Genomic DNA, 27,048 nt, shown 5'->3' on the forward strand with positions numbered 1-27,048 from the left:
AAAACATTAGTGACCAATATAGCCACCTTTCTTTATGATGACACTCAACAGCCTACCATCCATAGATTCTGTCAGTTGCTTGATCTGTTTATGATAAACATTGCATGCAGCGGCCACCACAGCCTCCCAGACACTGTTCCGAGAGGTGTACTGTTTTCCCTCCTTGTAAATCTCACATTTTATAAGAGACCACAGGTTCTCTATGGGGTTCAGATCAGGTGAACAAGGAGGCATGTCATTATTTATTCACCTTTAAGACCTTTACGGGCCAGCCACGTTGTGGAGTAGTTAGATGCTTGTGATGGAGCATTGTCTTACATGAAAATCATGTTTTTCTTCAACGATACCGACTTCTTCCTGTACCACTGCTTGAAGAAGTTGTCTTCTAGAAACTGGCAGTAGGTCTGGGAGTTGAGCTTCACTCAATCCTCAACCCGAAAAGGTCCCACAAGTTCATCTTTGATGATACCAGCCCAAACCAGTACCCCACCTCCACCTTGGTGGCATCTGAGTCGGAGTGGAGCTCTCTGCCCTTTACTGATCTAGCTTCTGGCCCATCCATCTGGCCCATCAAGAGTCACTCTCATTTCATCAGTCCATAAAACGTTTGAGAAATCAATCTTAAGATATTTCTTGACCCAGTCTTGACGTTTTATCTTTTGTTTCTTGTTCAAAGGTGGTCATTTTACATCCTTCCTTACCTTGGCCATGTCTCTGAGTATGGCACTCCTTTTGCTTTTTGATACTTCAGTAATGTTGCAGCTCTGACATATGGCCAAACTGATGTCAAATGGCATCTTGGCAGCTTCATGCTTGATTTTCCTCAATTCATGGGCAGTTATGTTACGCCAATTTTTGCCCAACACGCTTCTTGTTTATTTGCCATGAAACTCTTGATTGTTTGGTGATCATGCTTCAAAAGTTTGGCAATTTCAAGACTGCTGCATCCCTCTTCAAGACATCTCACAATTTTGGACTTTTCAGAGCCCGTCAAATCTCTTTTCTGACCCATTTTGCCAAAGGAAAGGAAGTTGCCTAAAAATTTAGCACACCTTATATAGGGTGTTGATGTCATTACACCACACCCCTTCTCATTACAGAGATGCACATCCCCTGATTTACTTAATTGGTAGTTGGCTCACAAGACTATACAGCTTGGAGTAGGACAACAAGTATAAAGATTATCATGTGATCAAAATACTAATTTGCCTAATAATTCTGCACACAGTGTAGTGTGCAATTACTTCCTAAAAAAGTATGTGTATACCAAACTACTTTAAATTAAGCAAATAACATACAAGATATGCAAAAATAAAAGCTGTGCTTAAGAAACATAATGTGAAAGCAGATGTGTAGGGTTTTTGTTTTTTAAAAGAAGAGGTAAAAGTGTCAAGTGTAAGGTGTATGATGTGAGAAATGAATGTGTGAGCAAAAAGGTCAATAAACAAAATGTTCTCAAAGTATGTTGTGAGTGTATACTGAAATATAATGTATATATAAGGTGTAAGCCGTGTACCACGGTGGGCTCTTTAGGATACAGCGAAGTCACGAACGAGAAATAAACGGCCCCAAAACTAGATTAACTAACAAAAGTGCTTTACTACAATTTGAATATGAATGCAATCAAAACAGGGGAAGACATTTCGGGAAAATCCACAAACACTCAGCGAATTGGCTGAGACCCTTGTGCTATACAGGGTGGCGCCTTACAACATGAGACTGCTACAATATATACACTATATGTTACCTACAGGCATGACTGGATATTCCAACCGCCAACTACCTATTAATACCCTTAAACATGAAAAAAATTGGATGGGTGTGAAATACAAGCCGCCCGCAATATAGCACAACAGTTTACAAACTTAAAATAAATTTACTCTAACCCCCAATTGACTATTCCCCTGCCCCAATATAAATATAGTGCCTTTTAATGGAGGATTTGTCCCACGATTCACCTTGAATAACCAAACATTTACTATATACAATGACTGCTTAGCAAAGAGCATAAAAATATAAATAACAGATATTTTGTTCAACACAAGTTCCCTCCTGGATGAGCTCGATTATGCCCTAAAGTCTGTGATGGGTCTTAGTAACATCCGGGTGTGAGGTAGTTGTGGTCCACAGAGAAACCTCAATGGCAAAGAACTAAATGATGTAGTCTTGGAAACGATGGTACCAAATGGTGATTGTGGCAGTAGCTGTGGCCTGACAGGGTTACTAAGCCTAACTAAACTAACTACAGGCCCTGCCTCAGTCTCAAATATTCTGGCGCCAAACTGATGTGAGGTGCGTGCACGGTTACCCACTGCGATGGCGCAGTGGGCCTTACTTATCTTACCGACCCGGGTCTGCTCTGGACAATATGTCTGAAGTACAAAGTCAGATGAGAGGCCTCTCCAACAGCTGAGCAGTACTGCTGGTCACTGTGGCTTGTCTCCTTGGCAACGTCCTATCAACTTCACAAAAGCGCAAAAGCGTTCTTTCAGCAATCTTCTCCCATATGGTAAGGATACGGATACAGTGTCACAGCTCTGATCAAGATGATAGATTTCTAGTCGCAAATATTATCTCTTCCCTCTTCTGCACGTCCTGTCTCTGTATTCATTCACTGCCAACTGCCCACCGCTTCCAAGATGGCTGCTGCTCTACTTCCTGTGATGTACTTCTTTTTATCAGCCTGTAGCTCCGCCCCCATCTGAGCTACCTATTGCAGTCTTTCATCTGTGCTGAGAAACAGCGTCCTCTTATGGTTGAATAATGACATTTTTGTCCCTTATAAAGTATTATCACATCATTACTGACAGAAAGCAGGTGGTAAAATTACATACAATAAATACTGTTCACATTTATGAGACACAAATATATACGTCTAAACTATGCTTGTGAGGTGATACAGGGGCTTGCCATGCACATCTTTAACCAGGTACATATTTCTGACCATGAACAATGGGAGCTGTTTCACCATCTCACATGCCACCCCACTAGAGGTTGACGTCCTCGGCAACCCTTCCCATACAAATTCTTCTTGCGCATAGCGCTGTGGAGGTACACCAGCATTGGACCTGGTTGTCCTACGCAGGGTCGTAGGATCGGGGACTTCAAGTACATTTATTGAGGGAGGGGATGCCGTTTGCACAACTCCCTTCCTGGGTGGCAAGCTTATCACAGATGGAACCTCAGTTGTTCCCGGGACAGGGACAGCCCACCATTCCTCAACTAAAGGGGTTTCCACTGTACTCAAAGTAGGGATAGGCACCTCCTCTGTTGCCTTGGGCTCTTCAAAGGTGAGCGTCTCAACATGTTACAATGAAGGTTCCGCAAGGGTCCCTCATTCCCCACTGGCTCCACCTCATAGACTGGGATAGCAGGATCTACCCTTCTTTTCACCACATATGGGATCGCCTCCCACCGCCCATCCAACTTCCCAGTTGGCTTTTTGGCCTTGACCATCACCCGGTCACCCGGAGCATACTCGTCTTTTTGCACGGGTCTCGGATTTGGGTGTACCACTTGTTTGAGGCGCTCCCCCACAACTTTGTGCACTGCTCTCAGCCGACGTCGGTGCTCTTGTGCCCATGCTGTGGTATTTCTCGGAGGTGGCTGCATTGGATCAGGCATGTGGAGATCCTCGATTTCCCGTCCGGCTCTCCCGAACATGAGCATATGTGGTGAGTAACCGGTGGTACTGTGTACCCTGTTGTTATAGGCCCACATCAGTTCAGGTAAGTATTCTGGCCACCGAGCCTTTTGACTGTCCTCCAGAGTCCGCAGCATCTGGAGCAAGGTGCGATTGAATCGCTCGCATGCCCCGTTCCCTTGGGGGTGATATGGGGTCGTGCGGGAACGCTCTATGCCATAAATCTGGTACAGCTCAGTCATCAGGGTGCCCTGGAAGCATGCCCCCTGATCTGAATGAATCCTCTTTGGACACCCAAACACCTGTATAAAGTGTTTACAGACTGCCTCAGCTGCTGACTCTGCTGTCTGGTCAATGGTGGGTACGGCCACTGCATATTTTGTAAAATGATCTGTCATGACCAGGCAGTATGAGTGTCCTGAGGCAGAATACCCAATCTGTACATAGTCAATCATCAAGATTTCTAGGGGTGCAGACGTGAAGATGGCCTGGACAGGGGCCCGTTGTTCGGGGCTCTTACTCAATCCGCAAGCTCGACACTTCTCCCAAGTCAGGGCAATATACTAGCCGTTGGAGCCACTTGTAGGTTTTATCGCTCCCAAAATGGGTGCCCCTCTCATGGGCTTCCCGGGCCGCCTCTGATCCCAAAGACATAGGTATAACAATCTGTTGTCGGTACTGCAACTCAGACTTTAAGTATACAGTCCGGCACAGGACTCCCTGGATAACATTTAGTTTATCCCACTGCCTCAGCAACTTCTGGCCTTCTGTGGTCAGGCAGGCCCTCTCTTCCGGCCGTGGCCAGACTTTGGTCCGGACCCACTCTTTCACTCGCCGTAGGTCCGGACAGCCATGCTGGACTCTCCCCCAATCATCCAAAGTCTTCCCTAACACCATGGGCATCCCAGAAGCCACCCCACTTGAATGTGCCAAGTTCTGCAATAGAGGTAATCGACCGAGATTCGGTGTTTCAGTGTCCTCTAGCTCCTCATCAACATTCTGGGTGGGCAATCCTACAGGAACTCGGGAGAGGGCATCAGCATTGCTGTTCTCCCTTCCTGACCGAAACTGGATGTGGTATTGGTACTTGGAAAGACGAGCCATCCACCTCTGTTAAAGAGCTCCTAGTTTGGCATTCCCTAAGTGTGCTAATGGGTTATTATCAGTCATTACAGTCACTTCGGCACCCGTCAGATACTCAGCGAACTTTTCCGTCATGGCCCATACCAGTGCTAAAAGTTCCAACTTAAAAGAACTATAGTTGTCGGGGTTGCGCTCGGACTCCCTCAGAGACCTACTGCCATAAGCAATTACTCTCTCACGTCCATCTTGCATTTGAGATAGTACTGCCCCCAGACCATGTAAACTCCCATCAGTATATAACAAGAATGGGGCATCAAACCGCGCATAGGCCAGAATTGGGGCACTCGTTAAAGCCTTTTTCAGTGCCTCAAAGGCTTCTTGCTGACGTGGTCCCCATTCGATGGGCCCCCAGCTGTGCCCCTCAGCAACTCGTTTATTGGGCCAGCCAGATGAGCAAACTTGGGTATAAACCTTCGATAATACCCGGCCAGTCCCAGAAAGGCCCGCACCTCCCGTAGGGTATTCGGCTGCGGCCACTTCTGGACGGCCTCCACCTTACTGGCGGCTGGCTGTACCCCCTCCGTGGTGACCACATGTCCTAAGTACTCTATCCGATGTTGAAACAGTTGACACTTCCTGGGCTTGATCTTGAGACCATGGTCTCGCAACCGCCCTAAGACCTGCCGCAACTTCTGGAGGTGATCCTCGAATGAAGTTCCAAACACTATCACGTCATCCAGGTATATCAATACCAACTCAAAGTTGAGATCACCCAGACAGTGCTCCATCAACCGCTGAAAGGTCCCCGGGGCATTGGACAGGCCGAAGGGCATGCAATTAAACTCGTAGAGTCCCATGGGTAAGATGAAAGCAGTCTTCGCTTTGTCCTTCTCGGCCACTGGTACCTGCCAGTACCCGCTGGCCAAATCAAGAGTCGAAAAAAACTTTGCATGACCTAGGGTGGACAATGACTCTTCAATCCGTGGAAGAGGGTAGGCATCCCGGACAGTCTGAGCATTCAGTTTCCGGTAGTCCACACAGAATCGGAGGGATCCGTCTTTCTTCCTCACCAAGACCACTGGCGCTGCCCATGGACTTTGGCTCTCTTGGATCACCCGATTTTCCAACATGCTGGCCACCATATCTTTCACCTCCTGATACATCTTGGGTGGGATTTGCCGATAGCGTTCCCGGATTGGCGCAGCACCACCGGTAGGAATTTCGTGCTCAATGGCGGAAGTACACCCAAAGTCTTCATCATTTCTTGAGAACGCTTCCTGGTATTCCCAAAGAGTGTCTTCGAGAAGCTTTTGTTGCCCCGGAGTGAGGGTTCGGTGGTCCACTCCCATCAGAGACATGATCACTTGGCCATTCCATTCAGCTGTCGGGGTCGCTCTTTGTTGGACACCTACGGCATAAGTCCAGGCTGACCTCCTATCTGGCTGTAGCGTGAAATCCCTCCGCCGAAGAATTTCCCCATCAAGCACATAGACTTCGGCCAGCAGAGTATTTCCAGGAATGGTTAATTCACTGTCTAGGACATTAATGCATCGTACAGGTGCGCACCCATTCTTTACGGTGGCAAGAGCCCGGGCTACCAGCAGTCGGGTTAATGCTTCCCCTTGAGTGACAGGCTCAATCAAGACCTCCAGCCCATTCAGTCGTCTCCCAGCACCCACAGGCAGCATCAATATTTGCTCCTGTTGTGGTGGGATCTTCACCTGAGTCTTCAGCGGCACCCTCACTCGTCCGATTGGCTGACCGCGCCTGGTGCTCTTTTGCAGGCTACAGCTCCTCACCATTTGCTGCAGAACTTTCTGTGTCAGCCGATGCGTGGTAGCCCGTTGCCAATACTTAGGCCTTTCCTTGGCATACATGTGGTGATCTAGATCTCTCAACACGTTCATACCCAGCGTCACGTCCAATCGTCTCCGGGACGGATGGTTCACGAGCACAACTCCCTTCTTGCCAATGCTTTGGTCTAACAATCGGATATGCATCCAGACTATTCCTTGTACATCCAACTCATTGTTATTGGCAGCTGTCAGCCTAATGACACTTCCATCTTCCGGTTCCATCAAGTTCCCAAAATGTCTCTCAAAGAATTCCAGCGGCATAATCGTGCATTCCGACCCAGTATCGACTAGGCAGCGTAACCGTTGACCTTCGAACTCGGCTTCTATTATAGGGCTTCTGGCATATAAGTTGTGTTCTTCATACAATGGACTTGACTGCGGCAGCTGATAGTTTAACGCTGACTCGGCTCCCATCTGTGCAGAGCAGTCTCTGGCGATATGGCCAAATTGTTGACATCACCAGCATTGGGGCCCACGGTGGGGTTGCGATCCCAATGTGTCGTACCTCATGGAATTCCGCCTCCTGGCCGGTGTTGCCATAGAGACTCGGGGTCGCGGAGCTATTGGTGGTGCGTGAAGTGGTCGGTCGCACACCTGAGCTACCTTCAGTTGAAGTTCCTGCATTTGTTCTGTTAAAGTCTGGATCACATCCCTCAGGACAGCCGCCTCTCCTGATCCTTTCTGACCCTCTGCAATATGGGCACTGCTCACCCACTTCTTGATCACAGGAATTGACTCCTCCTCCCGTTCTAAAGCGGCTAGATAGCTGTCATTAAATGTCAGAGTTGAGTTGCTCCGAGTCATCTCTCGGAGCTTATCTTGTAAAGACTTATTGGCTATCCCAGCAATGAACTGGTCCCTCAGGATCTTGTCCAGTTCCTGAAAGGCGCCCATGCCCGCTGAGTCACGCCTGCGGATCTCCTGCATTGCTTCCTGCAAGGCGTTTGCATACCGCATAAGTGTTTCTCCTTCACGCTGTGGCCGATTGAAGAATCCACTTCTCAGCTGCGTCACTTGCACACGGGCCCCATGGACCCTCTCTAACAGGGCAAATACCTTCTCAATGTTGTCTCTCTCGGATTCAGGGCGCACCATCAGTGTCCGTCGGGCATCACCCTCTAGGGCATTCAGAGCTACTTCTGCCTGTAATTCCGGAGTCAGGTTACACATCTTGACTGCACTCCGAACCCTCTCCATCCAATCCTTAAGGCTGATGTTGCTACCATCAAACCTAACCAAGGGAGGGAACAAAGTCCCCGCTGGAAGGTACCCTACCTGGGGTGACATGGCAGATTGCACTGGTGACATTAGGGAAAGCTGGCTTGCCTGTGCTGGGGCCTGGACTGGTGCTGCTAATGCCGGTGAGTTGACTCCCGCCGCATTCCCATCCATAACGGTCGCTGTATCCTGCCAACTACGCCAAATTTGTAAGCCGTGTACCACGGTGGGCTCTTTAGGATACAGCGAAGTCACGAACGAGAAATAAATGGCCCCAAAACTAGATTAACTAACAAAAGTGCTTTACTACAATTTGAATATGAATGCAATCAAAACAGGGGAAGACATTCAGGGAAAATCCACAAACACTCAGCGAAGAGGCTGAGACCCTTGTGCTATACAGGGTGGCGCCTTACAACATGAGACTGCTACAATATATACACTATATGTTACCTACAGGCATGACTGGATATTCCAACCGCCAACTACCTATTAATACCCTTAAACATGAAAAAAATTGGATGGGTGTGAAATACAAGCCGCCCGCAGTATAGCACAACAGTTTACAAACTTAAAATAAATTTACTCTAACCCCCAATTGACTATTCCCCTGCCCCAATATAAATATAGTGCCCTTTAATGGAGGATTTGTCCCACGATTCACCTTGAATAACCAAACAATTTACTATATACAATGACTGCTTAGCAAAGAGCATAAAAACATAAATAACAGATATTTTGTTCAACACAAGTTCCCTCCTGGATGAGCTCGATTATGCCCTAAAGTCTGTGATGGGTCTTAGTAACATCCGGGTGTGAGGTAGTTGTGGTCCACAGAGAAACCTCAATGGCAAAGAACTAAATGATGTAGTCTTGGAAACGATGGTACCAAATGGTGATTGTGGCAGTAACTGTGGCCTGACAGGGTTACTAAGCCTAACTAAACTAACTACAGGCCCTGCCTCAGTCTCAAATATTCTGGCGCCAAACTGATGTGAGGTGCGTGCACGGTTACCCACTGCGATGGCGCAGTGGGCCTTACTTATCTTACCGACCCGGGTCTGCTCTGGACAATATGTCTGAAGTACAAAGTCAGATGAGAGGCCTCTCCAACAGCTGAGCAGTACTGCTGGTCACTGTGGCTTGTCTCCTTGGCAACGTCCTATCAACTTCACAAAAGCGCAAAAGCGTTCTTTCAGCAATCTTCTCCCATATGGTAAGGATACGGATACAGTGTCACAGCTCTGATCAAGATGATAGATTTCTAGTCGCAAATATTATCTCTTCCCTCTTCTGCACGTCCTCTGTCTCTGTATTCATTCACTGCCAACTGCCCACCGCTTCCAAGATGGCTGCTGCTCTACTTCCTGTGATGTACTTCTTTTTATCAGCCTGTAGCTCCGCCCCCATCTGAGCTACCTATTGCAGTCTTTCATCTGTGCTGAGAAACAGCGTCCTCTTATGGTTAAATAATGACATTTTTGTCCCTTATAAAGTATTATCACATCATTACTGACAGAAAGCAGGTGGTAAAATTACATACAATAAATACTGTTCACATTTATGAGACACAAATATATACGTCTAAACTATGCTTGTGAGGTGATACAGGGGCTTGCCATGCACATCTTTAACCAGGTACATATTTCTGACCATGAACAATGGGAGCTGTTTCACCATCCCACAAAGGTATGATGTAACATAACAAAATTGTATAGTAACATAAAAAATGTAGAAAGCAGACCATTTGTTAAAATATAATCATGTACTATAGGTAATGTATATGAATATGTAAAATTATGATATTAGAATAACTGAAAAATTCTCATTGATGCAGAAAAATTAAGATAAACACCTGCTGACTAGTGATGAGCGAACCTGCGGATAATGGGGTTCAGTGAACCAGAACAGGAAAAAAATGGGTTCCGCAAGCAAATATGACTCTAAACTTGACCCCTAAAAATGAAACCCATACAAGTCAATAGGGACAAGACATTGTCAAGTCAATGGTGTTGTAAAATGGCCGCAGTAATTGCTAGGGGGTTGCAAATGGAAGTTAAATGGTAGTAAGAGTAGGATAGTTATCCATTCTGTGTTTCCCGGAGTTTCCCAGATGGCACACTCTCCTCTGGGGTTGCTAATTAAGGTACATTAACATCAATATTCACTGCTTCCCCCACCCACCCTGTGTGCAACTGTGTGTGATTGGTTGCAGACTGCTCTAACCGCTTTCCACCATATGTCCTTGTTTGTGATTGTTTGCAGTAGTTTTCTGTATATTAATGCAAAAACAAATAAACAAATAATAATAAAAAAAGTAGGCTCCCTCCATATTTTGATAGTCAGCACGGGTAATAAACAGCTGTAGGATGCATCCCCAATCTGTGATCTTTTCCATGGCTGGAAATCACAATAAAGGAGAAAAAAGACATAGAATTCCCCAGTTTTAATATGCAGCCACAGTAAAGCAGACAGGTGGGGGTTGGTATTATCAGAATGGGAGGAGCCATTGGTATGGACCTCTTTAGCCTAAAAATAGCATCCCACAGCTGCCCAGGATTGCTTTGTCCATTGGATGGCACAATTCTGGGGCTCAATCCGATTTCCCTGGTGGCAATTGATGTATTACAAGAGGTTAATGACACCTGTGTTTTGTTGGCTACCATGAACCCCTAAATTAGTAATAGTGTCTATGAGACACCCCATTAATGATCCTGTAAATGAAAAGAAATAATACACAAACACTAAAAAAATCCTTTATCTTAAATAAAATACACATACCCTCTTTTAACCCTTTATTAACCCCGAAAATACCCTTGGGCCATGTGTCCACGCTGCGGAAAATGCGCGGATTTTGCCGCGGATTTCTCGCGGAAAAGTCGCGGATTTTCCGAAAATCTGCAGCAGCGGCACTTCCTAGCCATTTCAATGGCATTTTGGAAATGCTGTGTCCATGCTGCGGATTTTTCCGCGGCGGATTTGCCGCGGATTTTGATCCGGAAAAATCTGCAGCATGTCAATTATTGTTGCGGATTTTGATCCAGATTTTGGCTATAGAATGGGGGGAAAAAAAAAAATCCGCACCAAAATCCGCGGCAATTCCGCGGCAAATCCGCGTTAAATCCGCGGCAAATCCGCGGCAATAAAAAGGTTAACTCATTAAGTTCAATGAGAGCTGCATCTCCTGGCAGAAAACTGCAGGTTTTTTTGCTAAGAGAATTGGTGCTGGAATTTATACACCAAAGTCCTTCTCCAAAAAGTCCTTCTCCAAGTCAGCATCTGCTGGCAAATAAAATGCATTTAAATGCAATTCAGTACTGATGCAATATTTATGCGTTTTTTTGCCAGGAGATGCAGATTTGTTGCAGGAAATTGGTGTATAAATTTTAGCACAAAAATTGCATCTCCTGGTAGAAAAATGCGGTTTTTGACACAGTTTAAGTGCAGTTTTCTGCCAAGAGATGGAGATTTGCTGCTGAAACTTATACATAAGTCATATGGATTTTGCCAGATGATGTAGATTTGGTACAAGAATTTTGTGTATAAATTCCAGCACCAAATCTGCATCTCTTTGACAAAAAAGCATGATTTTCTGCCAGGAGATGCAGATCTCATTGATCTCAATGAGCTCACTTGAGATAAACTGATCCATAATGTTATGTACCCCAAATTGCCACTAAATAGCAATCAATTCAACCTACAAAAGCACAAGTCTCCTCTCAGGTTCATCCTGTTTTAACAGAAACTGGTCCATGTTACTGGTAGCACAAAGGTTTGGGAAAAGAGCTTTGGCTCCCCCAATAAGAAATGCAGCTAAATCTGAGCTAAATCCAAATGACCATTAGGCTGCTTTCACATCAGTGTTTTTTTGACGGCCAGCAAAAAACGCAAACCACATATGAACGGATCCTGGGTATTGATTGTGCAACGCATGCAACCGCAATTGTTATTTTACCAGATCCTTCTGCAGCGGGACACAGAATTTACTGACCGGCACTGAAGTCAGCTGATCGGGAGTCAGCTGACTCCTGATCTCACAGCCCACACACGCTGTGGATGCAGGGTATCAGCAGTCACTGCCTGCTGCCGATCACGTGTGACCGTGTGGGGGCTTTGTGGTCTGGAGTTCAGCAGAGTTCAGATCAGCTGACTCCAGTGTCGGACGATTACTATTTCTGTGTCCCGCTGCATCCATCACAGCGTGTGAGGTAAGCTGAGTTCAGCCGGCACTGGAGTCATCTGATCTGAACTCAGCTGAACTCAGCCAGCAGAACAAGTAATCAGCTCAGCTGACTCTAGTGTTGGCCGATTACTTTTTCTGTGTTCCCCTGCATCCATTTCAGCGTGTGCGGGCTGGAATTCAACTGAGTTCAGATTAGCTGACTCCAGTGCCGGCTGAAATAAGCTGACCTCACAGCCACACACACACTGCGATTGATGAAGAGGGACACAGAACAAGTAATCGGCTGACACTGGAGTCAGCTTATCTGATTACTTGTTCTGCTGGCTGTGTGGTTAAGAGTAGGGATGAGTGAGCAGGAAAATGCTCGGGTGCTCGATGGGCAAAGCCCATGTCGATTTTTTTTTAATTCATTAAAAAAAACCCCCTAGGGTTAGGGGTAAAAAAAAAGCGTGGTCTATCGCTGCATTTTCTGTTGCTAAGGGTAACCCCACTGCTTGGTGTTACCTTCACTGGCAATGGAAAATCCGGGGAATCCCTTTCTTTTACCCAAAAACTAAAAAGAAATGACGTGGGTTTCGCATTATTTTTGTATGCTAGCCAGGTACAGCAGGCTGATATGGGCTGCCCCTAACCACCAGCTGCCTTTTTGTACCCGACTGGGAAACAGAAATATAGGGAAGCCTCTTTTTTGTGTCCAGCCTGGTATAACTAGGCAGCTGGGGATTGGAATGCGCAGCACAGGGTAGCCCAAGCTTTCATAGAAGCACCATCATCTGGCGCTGTATCCAACTCCACCAGCGGCCCTGGTGGGTACCCACTGGTTAATAAGTGGTTAATATCAGCTTTCTTTTACCAGCTGATATAAAGCCCGAGATTCTTAATGTCAGGCCAAGTTTGACCCAACCATTAAGAATCTCCAATAAAGGGTTAAAAAAGACATCACACAGAGAAAAAATATTTTAACCCTTTCACGACCGGCCGATTTTTCGCTTTCCGTTTTTTTTTTTCGCCATTCTTTTTCTGAGAGACGTAACTTTTTTATTTTTCAGTCAATATGGTCATGTGAGGGCTCATTTTTTGCGGAACGAGCTGTACTTTTAAATGAAACTATCAGTTTTACCATATTGTGTACTAGAAAATGGCAAAAAAATTCCAAATGCTGAAAAATTGCAAAAAAAGTGCGATAGCACTATGGTTTTTGAGATATTTTATTCACTGTGTTCACTATATGGTAAAACTGATGTGTGGGTGTGATGCCTCAGGTCAGTGCGAGTTCGTAGACACCAAACATGTATAGGTTTACTTTTATATAAGGGGTTAAAAAAAAATCGGAAGTTTGTCCGAAAAAAGTGGCGCACGTTTTACGCCATATTCCGTGACCCGTAGCGTTCTCATTTTTCGGGATCTTAGGCTCAATGACGGCTTATTTTTTGCGTCTCGAGCTGACGTTTTTAACGGTACCATTTTTGCGCAGATGCTACGTTTTGATCGCCTCTTATTGCATTTTGCGCAAAAGTTGTGGCGACAAAAAAACGTCGTTTTGGCGTTTGGAATTTTTTTGCCGCTACGCCGTTTACTGATCAGATTAATTGATTTTTTATTTTGATAGATCGGGCGTTTCTGAACGCGGCGATACCAAATGTGTGTATATTTTTTATTTTTTTAACCCTTTAATTTTCAATGGGGCGAATGGGGGGTGATTTGAACTTTTAGGTTTTTTTGTTTTTTTTTAATTTTTTAAAACTTATTTTTTTACTTTTTTTTTTTATTTTACTAGTCCCCCTAGGGGGCTATTGCGATCAGCATTCCGATCGCTCTGCAGTATCTGCTGATCACAGCTGGAAGGCTGTAAACAGCAGATACGCTGTCTTTCTCTTTTGCTGTGCCCCGGGCACAGCGAAAGTGAAACCAATTCATGTGTAGTACAGGAGTCATCACATGACCCTGTACTACCATGACAACTATCGGGAGTCACGTGATCGCGTCACGTGACTTCCGGTTTCGGCGGTAAGTAAAACTTTACCGCGATTGCGCTTATAATGGCGCTGTCATGTATTGACAGCGCCATATAAGGGGTTAATCGGCACGAGCAGATAACGATTCTGCTCGTGCCTAGCAGGCACACATCTCAGCTGTGAAAATCAGCTGAGATGTGTGCCGATCGCGGCATGCTGCCGCCGGAGGACCGCGGGCAGTAAGATTATGTCATTTAGGACGTAATTTTACGGCCCGCGGTCGTTAAGGGGTTAATACACAGACACACTTAGAAACTCCATCTTTATTACTCCATCTCACCCCTCCACCATCCTGGTCTTCTTTCTTCTTTCTTCAACTGATGCAGCTCCACTAGAAAGCAAGAGGGAGGAACTACTTTCTTGTCATTCTCAGTACTGAAAACAGGATCCTGCTTACCAGAATGTGGTGACTTCTGGTAGAGCAGGATCTGGCTCACTGAAATGCAATGCAGGTACCGCCACAATATGACGGATCTGGTGAGATGCAGTGTTTTGTTGAAAAAAGATAAAATACTGCATCTTACAGGATCCAGTGTGTGCCACACGCAACTGCAAGTGACAGCATATTGCCGCGATTCCATTGCAAATGCATTGAAATGACAACGCATTTGTAAAGGATCCAGTCATATGCAGTTTGCATTTTTTTGCCGACCGGCAAAAAAATGCTGATGTGAAAGTAGATTTAGTTTGGCACAATGTATGGGCACTACAATGAACTTGGCTTATTTGCAATTTTTAATTCTGCAACATTCATTGCATTTGACACCATGGGTGTTTTACAGAGACTTTGTTATCACTACACCCCATAGATGAACTCCCAGAGGGGTGTAATTTCCAAAATGTGGTCACTTGAGGGGGTTTATGCTGTTCTGTTCCTTGGGAGCCCTGCAAATGGAGTCCACAAACTATTCTAGGAAAATGTGTGCTCTAAAAATCAAATGATGCTCCTTGACTTCTGAGCCCTGCACTGCAGAAAAACAGTACTGTACAGTCACATGTGAGGTATTGCCACGTTAAGGAGTAATTATGTAACATATTATGGGGCATGGGACTAAAACAACATTTTAGAGTTTAAAATGTAATTATTTTTTCTTCACCGCCCTATAGTGTAAGATTTTGTGACACACCTGTAGTATCAATATGCACAATGCACCACTAGAGGAATTCATTCAGGGGTGCAATTTGTGAAATAGGGATTTCTGCTGTTCTGTCACCTCAGGGTCTTTGCCAATGGCACATGGCACCGGCAAACCATACCAACTAAATCTAAACTCAATTGCGGCACTCCTTCCATTCCTCACTTTGTGCTGCGAGTCAAAAATAGTTTTCAAACACATATGGGATATTGGAGTGAGTACTCAGGAAATATTTCACATCAAATTGTATTTTATTGCCCATAAAAGCAAATAAAAGCAAAATAAACTTAAACACATCATAACTTACTTGCACAATGATCAGTGTTTTCCTCTTCGTCCTCAAATCTCCAAATGCAGTCTGGCACAGGGGGCCTGGTGAACTGATGTCATCCTGACACATGACATGCTATGTGCACACTTGGCTTTTGTCAGACCACAGACCTGATGCTGCCTCTGGTTTACCAGAGTAAAGCGGGCTTTACACGCTACGATATATCTAACGAGATGTTGGCGGGGTCACGTCGTAAGTGACGCACATCCGGCATCGTTAGTGATACCGTAGCATGTGACAGCTGTGAACAAGCAGAAATACTCACCTTCTCGTTCATCGCTGACACGTCGCTCATTTTTTAAAAATCGCACGTCCTGTTGTTCATCGTACCCGGGGCAGCCCACATCGCTCCGTGTGACACCCCGGGAATGGTGAACTGCAGCTTTACCTGCGTCTCGCTGGCAATGCTGAAGGAAGGAGGTGGGCGGGATGTTACGTCCCGCTCATCTCCGCCCCTCTGCTTCTATTGGCCGTCCGCTGTGTGACGTCGCTGTGACGCCGAATGTCCCTCCCCCTTCAGGAAGTAGATGTTTGCCGCCCACAGCGAGGTTGTTAGGAAGGTAAGTACGTGTGACGGGGGGTTACAACATTGTGCGACACGGGCAAGAAATTGCCCGTGCTGCACAAACGATGGGGGCGGGTGCGATCGCAAATGTGATCACACGAGAAATTGCAACTTGTAAAGCAGCCTTGAGTAGAGGAATATGGATACCATGGTTCCCAACTCTGTCATGTGGTTTAACTGTATTTTCATCCATGGGATGTGGGTACAGTTGAAAATACTGCTTGTAGAAGAGATTTACCAACTCCTCTAAAAGCCTCCCCTGTTTTTGGAAATTTTTGGATATTCTTGGAGTTGGCAAGTAGGCTATTGAAGTTGAATTTTGAGTTTCACAGTATTTACATAAGTATTTGGAAGATAAATTAAAAGTGGATCCAAAAGAAAGGTTTACAAATCTTATTGTAGCTTTCTTTGTTTATGTTCTATCTATTCATGGTTTTAATTTAAAAATACCCCAACATAATATTGCACAAAATGATTCTACCACATCCACAAATAGAGAACAAAAGACACACATAGCTAACACGATATGCCAGTATTTTGGCCCCTATTGACAAATCTTTATGATTTGCTCATCTCTAGTGCCTACTGCCTAGTAATCACAATGCACACACTGACTCTACCTGGGAAGCACACTGCATAAAAAAGTATTTATTATGGAGTCTGAAGGGCTCCCTAATGAATAATAGCTATACAATGGGAATCTAAAGTACTTTTGTTACATTTGTTTTATATAATACATGTTAGATTTCCAACTGTTTTGGATTAATAAAACCTTAGCAGATTTTAAGTGAAAATATATATGTTATAAATATAGATTTCCATATTTCAATATTATGTTCCGTGAATAGTCCCAAATTGACATTGTTTAATATCAATATATATTGTATTCTAATATTAGTGTTTAGGCCCCCGGGACTCCTCTGCATCCTCACAACATCATCATTATACATCTCTTGCCTTTGTTATATTTCCTCACATATATCTTTATATAACTGATTAAAATTCATTTCTTCTTGTTTATCTTCTCTCATTTTAATGTTTATGATGAGAAAAACAAATCTGTCCTGCCACTATATCTACTTTAGTGCATTTCTCTACACTCTATGCAAAGAATAACATTTATTTTATGATATTACAGGAATCCATTGGTGAATTTCAATGTGAGGACAGAACTGTCAGCCGAAGAAATACTTTTTATGCACATTTTACAGCAGTAGAACTTGTATGGTGAGGAAAAGGTGCACATCAAACTGGATCCTACAGTTTTACAGCAAGTGTTGGCGTTTTAACTACCAGGCTGTAGGGACGTCTTTTCCAATGCTTACAAGGAACTGCTTATCGCTGCTTCTTTGGTTCCTTTTCGATGGAGGTCTTTTAACACCACTGCATTCCCAGCAGCCACCACAAACTTCAACATCCAAGCAAAAAGAAAATGTTATCATCGCAATGTCGGCAAGGAGATCTGCAGCACAAAGAGTTAAACGTGGTTGGGTATGGAATCAGTTTTTCGTGCTGGAAGAATACATGGGATCTGACCCACAATATGTGGGAAAGGTAATGTTTTCATATGTCTGTTAAGTTTATGAAGTGATTATATGCTGATGTACAGAAACTTAAAGAAGACCTGATAACAGGAATTAGGTTAAATAACTAGAGACATGGCTGTAATGGTGATTTCAAGCTAATTAAAAGCATAATATTTTGAAGAAAAACATTTTATCATTCTTCTGTAATCAGCTATGGAGGGTTAATGCTGATGAGCCATTAGTACAATTGGCCTTGACAGTGCACTTAGCCTTCTCTTGCCTGTCGGAGTATTATCCACTCCCTGCTTTTTCATTACCTTAGTCCTCTTTCCAATATTGTATAGAGGCACAGTCATTACCAGGGGCTGGGTTTCAGAGACTGTGGAAAAAAAGGCGCATAGGGTCTTACCAGATAACAAACAGAGATATAAAGTAAGGTGCACTCACCTATAGGGATGTGAAAGATCACAACACCTAAAACCGCATAATAATAGATGTAGACAGCTGCAGCCCCGATAATAGGATAATAGAAATAGGATCAAATCTAGGAAGTAAAAATGGGTATCACCGCTTATAACCAATGCAAGCCAGAAATGAATTAATCCAAATATTTATTGCATGTGCTAATACAGGTCAACAAATTTCAGAGGTTGCAGCCCCTTTCAGGACAATGTAGCAGAGACAAGGATAGTATCAACAAGGATACTGTTACGGGGGGCTATCTGATAAGAACCTAAAGGAGTATCAGACAGTCAGGGTCCACCGTGCAAAGACTCTGCTGCAGACTATGGCAGAGTGCAATACCTCTGTTAACTCACAGAAGGATATAATAAGTAAGTAAAGCAATTCCTCCCTTACTTGGAGGGTGTGTGGAATGATCTCTGTTAATAATCACAGAGACAAATGCAATGTGTGCAAAATGGCACCTACCTAGGTCCGCTCTTCTAGTGGTGCAAAAGAGACGAACAGCAGTGTAAGCCGCACAAAGCTCCTACCTGCGTTCGCTCCACTAGTGTGCGAGGACACGAACCACTAGATATGGCACCTGCCTAGGTCCGCTCTTCTAGTGGTGCAAAAGAGACGAACAGCAGCGTAAGCCGCACAAAGCTCCTACCTCTGTTCGCTCCCCTAGTGTGCGAGGATACGAACAACTGCCAGACGCAGTATAAGGAATGTTACCCTAGCGGCAACGTCCACCTACGAGTAGAATCACAAGGCCCAGCCAGACCATGTGCCTCAGGCACCTGCCTATGTCCGCTCCCCTAAGAGGTAAGGATACGGACAGCAGCTGAAGCTGTAAGGTATAAGAACGCTACCCTGCCGGTAGCGCTCACCTAGCATAGACAGAGGAATGCCTAGAGGAACGCGCACAGAGCGTCTACTCATATGCATGAACCAAGAGGACTGAGCACCATGCGGCGTGTGTCAGGGTCTTATATAGACTCTGTGCCTCATCCAAGATGGAGGACACCAGAGCCAATCCGCTGCCAGAACGACAGGAGTGACGTCATGCTGGCCTATCACCGAGCAAGCCGTCACAAGCACATGACCAGCGACCAATTGGCATAGAAGGTGTCAGAGACATGTGACCTCGTGTCAGCGATGATGTCACCCGCACATGTGCAATGGCTCCAAGATTGGACTTAGTCTCCGGCGCTCGCACATGTGCAGTAGCAAGAAATCTGGACTTAGTCTCCAGCGCTCGCACATGTGCAGTAGCAAGAAATCTGGACTTAGTCTCCAGCGCTCGCACATGTGCAGTAGCAAGAAATCTGGACATAGTCTCCAGTGCTCGCAGCAACCGTAACAGTACCTCCCCCTCAAGGGCCCCCCTCCCGGCGACGCAGGTAATTGGCAACTAAGTCGGGAGCATGGACAGCCTCCTCAGGCTCCCAAGAGCGATGTTCCGGACCATAGCCCTCCCAATCTATCAAGAAGAACCTGCGTCCTCTAACCATCTTAGAACCAACTATGGCTCGTACCTCATAGCTAGAGCGAGAGGAATCAGAGGCAGGAGAGTGCACTTCACGAGCGTGAGGTAAAATAGCCGGCTTTAGCAGTGAGACATGGAATTTGTCATGAATCCTAAGATGGACAGGTAACTTCAATTGATAGACTACAGGATTTACCTGTCGAAGAACCTCATAAGGACCCAGGAAGCGAGGAGCAAATTTGACAGAGCTCACTCTAAGTCTCACGTGTTTTGCAGAGAGCCACACAAAGTCCCCTGGAGAAAAGACAGGAGCCGGGCGACGAAACCGATCGGACACCGTCTTCATACGGTCCTTAGCTGCTTGGATCGACTCTTGAGTCCGATCCCAAACCTCTCTGGCATTAGTTGCCCAGTCGGCCACAAGAGGAGGAGGTGCAGCGGCGGGAAACGGTACCGGTACCCTAGGGTGTTGCCCATTATTGAGTACGAACGGTGTCTGCCCAGTGGCCTCAGCCAGCGAATTGTTAAGGGCAAATTCTGCCCAGGGTAGGAGGGAGGACCAGTTATCGTGGTTCTCAGCAACAAAGTGTCGAAGGTATATAATCATAGATTGATTGGTACGTTCAACCAAACCATTAGTCTCCGGATGGTATGCCGAAGAGAGATTCAACTCAATTTGCAGAAGGCTACAAAGATCTCGCCAGAAACGGGAAGTAAATTGTGGGCCTCTATCACAAATGATACGATCTGGCATCCCGTGAAGCCTAAAGACATGCTTGAGGAATAGTTTGGCTAGTACCCTGGAAGATGGGATTCTCGATAACGGTACGAGATGAACCATCCGGGAGAAATGGTCCGTAATGACCCACACAAATCTATGTCCCTGTGAACATGGAAGATCACCTACAAAGTCCATGCCTACCACCTCCCATGGTCTATCTGGCACTGGTAAAGGATGCAAGAGCCCAGCCGGTCTCTGCCGTAATGGACGGTTGCGAGCACACGAGTAGCAGGAACCGACATATCTCTTGACGTGGCTGGCTAAGTGTGGCCACCAATACCACCTCTCCAGTAACTCTCGTGTCCGCCTAATACCAAAATGCCCACCCACCTTTGAGGTGTGGGCCCATGACAGTATATCATTCTGTCGATCAGGCGGAACAAAGGTCTTGCCCGGTGGGATTTGGTCTAACGTCACAGGGGAGAGCGTATGAAAAACCCTGGAGGGAAGGATAAGACGAGGTTCGTCAATCTCTTCCTGGGTAGAAAGCATAGAGCGAGACAGGGCGTCTGCCTTGTTATTCTTACTCCCAGACAAATAGTTGATGGAGAAGTGAAAGCGGGAGAAAAACAAGGACCAGCGGGCTTGGCGAGGATTCAGACGCTGAGCGGTTTGTAAGTACGTCAGATTCTTATGGTCTGTATAGACCTGGAAAGGATGTTTCGCTCCTTCCAGCAAGTGACGCCACTCCTCCAAGGCTAATCTCAAGGCGAGCAGTTCCCTATCCCCAATGGTATAGTTTCTCTCTGCCGGTGAAAAGGTTTTAGCAAAGAAGAAACACGGCCTTTTTCTACCTGCACCGTTCTTTTGATACAAGACCGCACCAGCACCCACTGAAGAGGCATCAACCTCTAAGAGGAAGGGCTTACTCTCATCGGGTCTTTGAAGAACGGGAGCAGTTGAAAAGTGTCTTTTTACTGCCTCAAAAGACTGAGATGTCTCAGTAGACCAGGCTTTGGGATTAGCACCTTTCTTAGTCAAGGCCACCAAAGGGGCCACCAAAGTAGAAAAATGGGGTATGAACTGCCTGTAATAATTTATGAATCCTAAGAAGCGTTGCACCGCCTTCAAGGAATGAGGTTCGGACCATTGCAGGACAGCAGAGAGCTTCGCAGGATCCATAGCCAGACCCTCTTGTGAGATAATGTAACCCAAAAAAGGCAATGAGGACTGCTCGAATACACATTTCTCGAGTTTAGCAAACAATGAGTGCTCCCTTAAACGGGAAAGGACACGAACGACATCCTGACGATGAGTCTCCAGATCAGGAGAAAAAATCAGGATGTCGTCCAGATACACCACTACTGAGGATAACAGTAAATCCCTGAACACATCGTTTACGAAGTCCTGAAATACTGCGGGTGCATTACATAACCCAAAAGGCATGACGAGGTATTCATAGTGACCGTCTCGGGTGTTAAAAGCGGTCTTCCATTCGTCACCCTTTCGAATTCGTACCAAGTTATACGCACCCCGCAGATCCAACTTCGTAAAAACTTGAGCTCCTCTCAGTCTGTCAAAGAGCTCCGAAATTAAAGGTAATGGGTATTTGTTCTTTATTGTGATTGCGTTGAGACCCCTGTAATCTATGCAGGGACGCAAATCACCCTCTTTCTTCCGAACAAAGAAAAACCCAGCTCCCGCGGGAGAGACAGACTTACGAATGAACCCCTTCTCTAAGCTCTCTCTTATATAGGTCGACATGGCCTCCGACTCAGGTATCGACAGGGGGTAAACCCTGCCTTTAGGTGGAACCGAACCTGGGATAAGGTCTATGGCACAGTCATACGGCCTATGGGGTGGAAGAACCTCAGCACCCTGTTTGGAGAACACGTCAGCGAAATCCAAATAGGGTGTAGGTATGGGAGAGAGATCAGTTGATGCAACCGCAACGACCTTAGGTGGTAAGGGAAGACATCGGGACTGACATTTCGAACCCCAACTAATAATGCTGTCAGACTCCCAGTCAATGTGAGGAGCATGAGTCCGAAGCCATGGAAGGCCCAGAAGGACGTCGTCTATACCCTCAGGCAAAACAAGAAAAGAAATCTCCTCTATGTGACCCTGAGACAGGGAAAGGCGCAAGGGAACTGTCCTCAATGCAATGGAGTCAGACAACATAGTTCCATTAACAACACGGACAGGAATAGGCGCATCTAACATGATAGAGGGAATATTGTGTCCCTTTACAAATCCTGAGGACACAAAAATCCCGTCAGCTCCGGAATCCACAAAAGCCATAATAGGCCATGTATTCTCAGATAACGAGAGCTGACCTGGGATACAACACTTAGAGGGTGCAGAAGACGTCTCTAGTAACCCCCCTCTAATGGTTACTAGGCCAGGGAGTTTCCCTGATGACTAGGACACTTGTTGGCATAGTGCCCAGCCTGACGACATACGTAACATATAGGAGGACCAGACTTGCGTAGTCTGGAGAACGTATGACCTAACTCCATAGGAGTGGGAGATGTTTCAGATGCTGAGGAAGACGGTAGTGGACCCTCAACAACTGGAATAGCCCGATGCTTAGGGCGTGAGGAAGAGACCTCGAGTCTACGTTCCTTATGGCGTACATCGATCCTCGTTGCTACTGTGATCAAGTCCTCCAGAGAAGCAGGGACCTCACGAGTAGCAAGGGCATCCTTGACATAGCCTGCCAACCCTCTCCAGAAGATAGGAATCAACACCTTCTCTGGCCAATCTAGTTCTGCCACCAGAGTTCTAAAAGCAATGTCATAAGAACTAGTGGATAACGAACCCTGAGATAGATCTAACAGTCTCAGGGCCGCATCATGGGTAACCTGCAGACCCATGAATACCGCCTTAAGAGCATCAAGAAAGTCTTGATGTCTCAGAGTAACCACATCAGAGCGCTCCCATAGGGGAGTCGCCCATTCTAAGGCTTTGTCCTGAAGTAAGGAGATGATAAAGCCTACTCTGGACCTCTCCGTAGAGAAGCGAGAAGAGTTGACCTCTAGGTGTATCTGACACTGACTAATGAAACCACGACATGATCTGGCATCGCCAGAATATCTGTTTGGCAGAGCAAGTCGAGGATCATGTGCAGATGTCACCATGGTCTGAGGTTTATCCTCTATACTCTTGAGCCGTGACTCAAGTACTTGTATGTAACGGTGTAACTGCTGATATTCTGCCATAACTGCCAGACCCTTGGCTCAGTCCTAATGTTACGGGGGGCTATCTGATAAGAACCTAAAGGAGTATCAGACAGTCAGGGTCCACCGTGAAAAGACTCTGCTGCAGACTATGGCAGAGTGCAATACCTCTGTTAACTCACAGAAGGATATAATAAGTAAGTAAAGCAATTCCTCCCTTACTTGGAGGGTGTGTGGAATGATCTCTGTTAATAATCACAGAGACAAATGCAATGTGTGCAAAATGGCACCTACCTAGGTCCGCTCTTCTAGTGGTGCAAAAGAGACGAACAGCAGTGTAAGCCGCACAAAGCTCCTACCTGCGTTCGCTCCACTAGTGTGCGAGGACACGAACCACTAGATATGGCACCTGCCTAGGTCCGCTCTTCTAGTGGTGCAAAAGAGACGAACAGCAGCGTAAGCCGCACAAAGCTCCTACCTCTGTTCGCTCCCCTAGTGTGCGAGGATACGAACAACTGCCAGACGCAGTATAAGGAATGTTACCCTAGCGGCAACGTCCACCTACGAGTAGAATCACAAGGCCCAGCCAGACCATGTGCCTCAGGCACCTGCCTATGTCCGCTCCCCTAAGAGGTAAGGATACGGACAGCAGCCGAAGCTGTAAGGTATAAGAACGCTACCCTGCCGGTAGCGCTCACCTAGCATAGACAGAGGAATGCCTAGAGGAACGCGCACAGAGCGTCTACTCATATGCATGAACCAAGAGGACTGAGCACCATGCGGCGTGTGTCAGGGTCTTATATAGACTCTGTGCCTCATCCAAGATGGAGGACACCAGAGCCAATCCGCTGCCAGAACGACAGGAGTGACGTCATGCTGGCCTATCACCGAGCAAGCCGTCACAAGCACATGACCAGCGACCAATCGGCATAGAAGGTGTCAGAGACATGTGACCTCGTGTCAGCGATGATGTCACCCGCACATGTGCAATGGCTCCAAGATTGGACTTAGTCTCCGGCGCTCGCACATGTGCAGTAGCAAGAAATCTGGACTTAGTCTCCAGCGCTCGCACATGTGCAGTAGCAAGAAATCTGGACTTAGTCTCCAGCGCTCGCACATGTGCAGTAGCAAGAAATCTGGACATAGTCTCCAGTGCTCGCAGCAACCGTAACAGATACTATCCTTGTCTCTGCTATAGGAAGGGGGCTGGGACCCCTGAAATGCGTCGACCTGTATTAGCACATGTAATAACAACTTGGATTAATTAATTCCTGGCTTGCATTCGTGATAAGCGCAGCGGTGATACCCAATTTTATTTCTGAGATTTCACTACCAGGAGCTGGATATGCGTAGTAACTTCCATGTGATGTCATTAAGCTATGAAATCAATTCATGCCCATGGCAATTGCAACTCTTTCATGAGATTTTGCCCAAAGGAGGCAGGTCAAGAGAGAATGCTGAACAGTCAGCTGGCAACGGTGCAATTAATACTCAGTTGGGCAGGAGAAGATAAAAGGACGTGTTCAGCCTTGTGATGCTTGTGCCTCGTTTAGATAGATATTCTAAAGCTGATTACAGAAAAATCACAAAATATATTTCTTCAAAAAAGGTAAAAGTTTAATAATTCTCAAAGCGCCACTACAGCAACACCTTTAGTTATGAGTTGAAAATACTCTTTAAGGACAACATGTTAATGGAATCATGCTGCTTAAACCATGGCCAGGAAGAATTATAGCCTGGCAGCATGATTACAGGATAGATGTGACTAGTCCTGCTCAGCCTACAGCCATCTTCTCTGAGCCCTGCTACAGGTGATTAACAGGTCTCTCACATGTGTGTAGATATATGAATATATGCCTGGCTTCTGGCTTCATTTCTGAGCCAGGTTCTAATTCATGCTACTCATGGTTTAGGCAGCATCAATTTTTGGACAAATTACCATTAATATGTTATTATGCAGAGCTGAGATTGTGATTAAGCAAAGCTCAGTGGGGAAGTTTTATCAAAACCAATGCAATGAAAAGTGGAAGCATTTCCAACTCAAAAAGTGAGAATGCAACTGTAATATTTCTAATGCAACTTGTTTACTATTTACTTGCAATAGTTTAAAAAAAAACAAACCAAAAATCAATTTCAATGGTGTTATGAAAATGTTTGATGTATAATTAGGGTTTTAGGAATAGTGATCACTGTTTCATCAGAAGATCTAATAAGCCTACATTATTTTCCATCCATGTAAAAGGGAACCTGTAAGGTCCAATATGCACCCAGAACCACAAGCAGTTCTAGGTGCATATTGCTAATCCCTGCCTAATGGTCCCTGTATACACTAGGATAGATAAGGAGATCTTTAGAAAAAGTATTTCTAAATATCTTATATCGTATGCTAATGAGCGTGGGCACTAGTCCCCTGGGCGTTAGTTCCCCTGCCTAGCCGGGTCCATTAGCATGTTAGTACGCCCCTGTGTGCGTGCTAACATGCTAATGAATGTGTAGCATCACAGGATGATCTCATTCACCTCTCCAGTTGCCATTGCCACCCGACACTGGATTTTGGCTCAGTGCGCATGAAGCTGGAGTTTCGGTCATGCCCACTACTTCAGTTTGAAGCCAGGACACATACACCCGGCTTCATAGTGAGTATGACCAAAATTCCGGGGTCATGCGCACTGAGCTGAAATCCAGCATCAGGCGGCAATGGCAGCGGAGAGGTGCCCACAGGGGTGTACTAACATGCTAATGTAGTCAACTAGCCAGGGGAACTAATGCCTAGAGGACTAGTCTTCTCGCTCATTACCATATGATAACAGTTCTTTAGAAATACTTTTCCTAAAGATGTCTTTATCAATGCTAATGTATACAGGGACCATTAGGTAGGGATTAGCATTATGCACCCAGACCTGCTCGTTGTTCTGGGTGCATATTGGAGCTGACATGTTCCCTTTAAAGCACTTCTGGCATAGAGTATGATTATTGTGTGCATCAAGCCACTGAAGGTCGGAATGCTGCAACCAACTCCAGTCAATTCACTCTAGCCTCAATAAATGTTGTGGTTGGGTATCTGAATTAAATTGTTACCCTGGTGTCGTTCAAGGGTATGTTGTCTCAGGTTTAATGCTTCCCATGTTTCTCTCGTGCATTCCTTCTAAAGCTGTGGTCAACTGTTGTGTAAATGCTGCATTTCTCTGCTGCTTTTTATCAGCATATTTTCTTCAGATGTCTACAACATCATACTTAATAACAATATTCTGTAATTAATATGTTTTGCTGCATTTATTTGATGCATTTTGGATGCAAATTTCAAGCATCATTTTTAATCCATTTTACATTACAGAAAAGCTTTAATTTTGAATTTTATACATGTGTTTTAGCAAATTTCTTTGCATTGATTTTTTACATGAGTAATTTTCACACATCACCAATATGATTTGTCATGTTGATTAGTCAAGTTTATAATGTGTAGAAAACAATTATGATATTTTAAAATTTTCACATAAATCTATTGGGGATCAAAAAAATGCAAAAGGGTCGTATCTGGTGGAGAAGGACATAAAGGTGTAGGGAAGTGCTTACCTGGTAATGTTGTGTGTGACACAACGAGGAAGGAAGAGCAATTGTCATCTGCTGCAGTTCATGGATAAAAAAACAGAGCTATGCCT

The 27,048-nt window shown here is 45.4% G+C and overlaps 1 protein-coding gene across 8 annotated transcripts in view; it reads left to right on the plus strand.

Annotated features, from left to right (window-relative positions):
* The window catches only part of CDH12 (cadherin 12), a 1,513,562-nt gene that overhangs the window by 1,028,573 nt on the left and 457,941 nt on the right, over positions 1-27,048 (plus strand). For all 8 annotated transcript variants that reach the window (XM_075314868.1, XM_075314867.1, XM_075314866.1 and 5 more), the window contains one exon: positions 17,169-17,584. In XM_075314868.1, coding sequence (XP_075170983.1) covers positions 17,255-17,584 — 330 coding nt within the window. In that variant the 5' untranslated portion in view covers positions 17,169-17,254. The remainder of the gene's footprint in view (positions 1-17,168; positions 17,585-27,048) is intronic.

Source organism: Anomaloglossus baeobatrachus, chromosome 6 (genome assembly GCF_048569485.1).
Source record: "Anomaloglossus baeobatrachus isolate aAnoBae1 chromosome 6, aAnoBae1.hap1, whole genome shotgun sequence".
NCBI classification, from domain to species: domain Eukaryota; kingdom Metazoa; phylum Chordata; class Amphibia; order Anura; family Aromobatidae; genus Anomaloglossus; species Anomaloglossus baeobatrachus.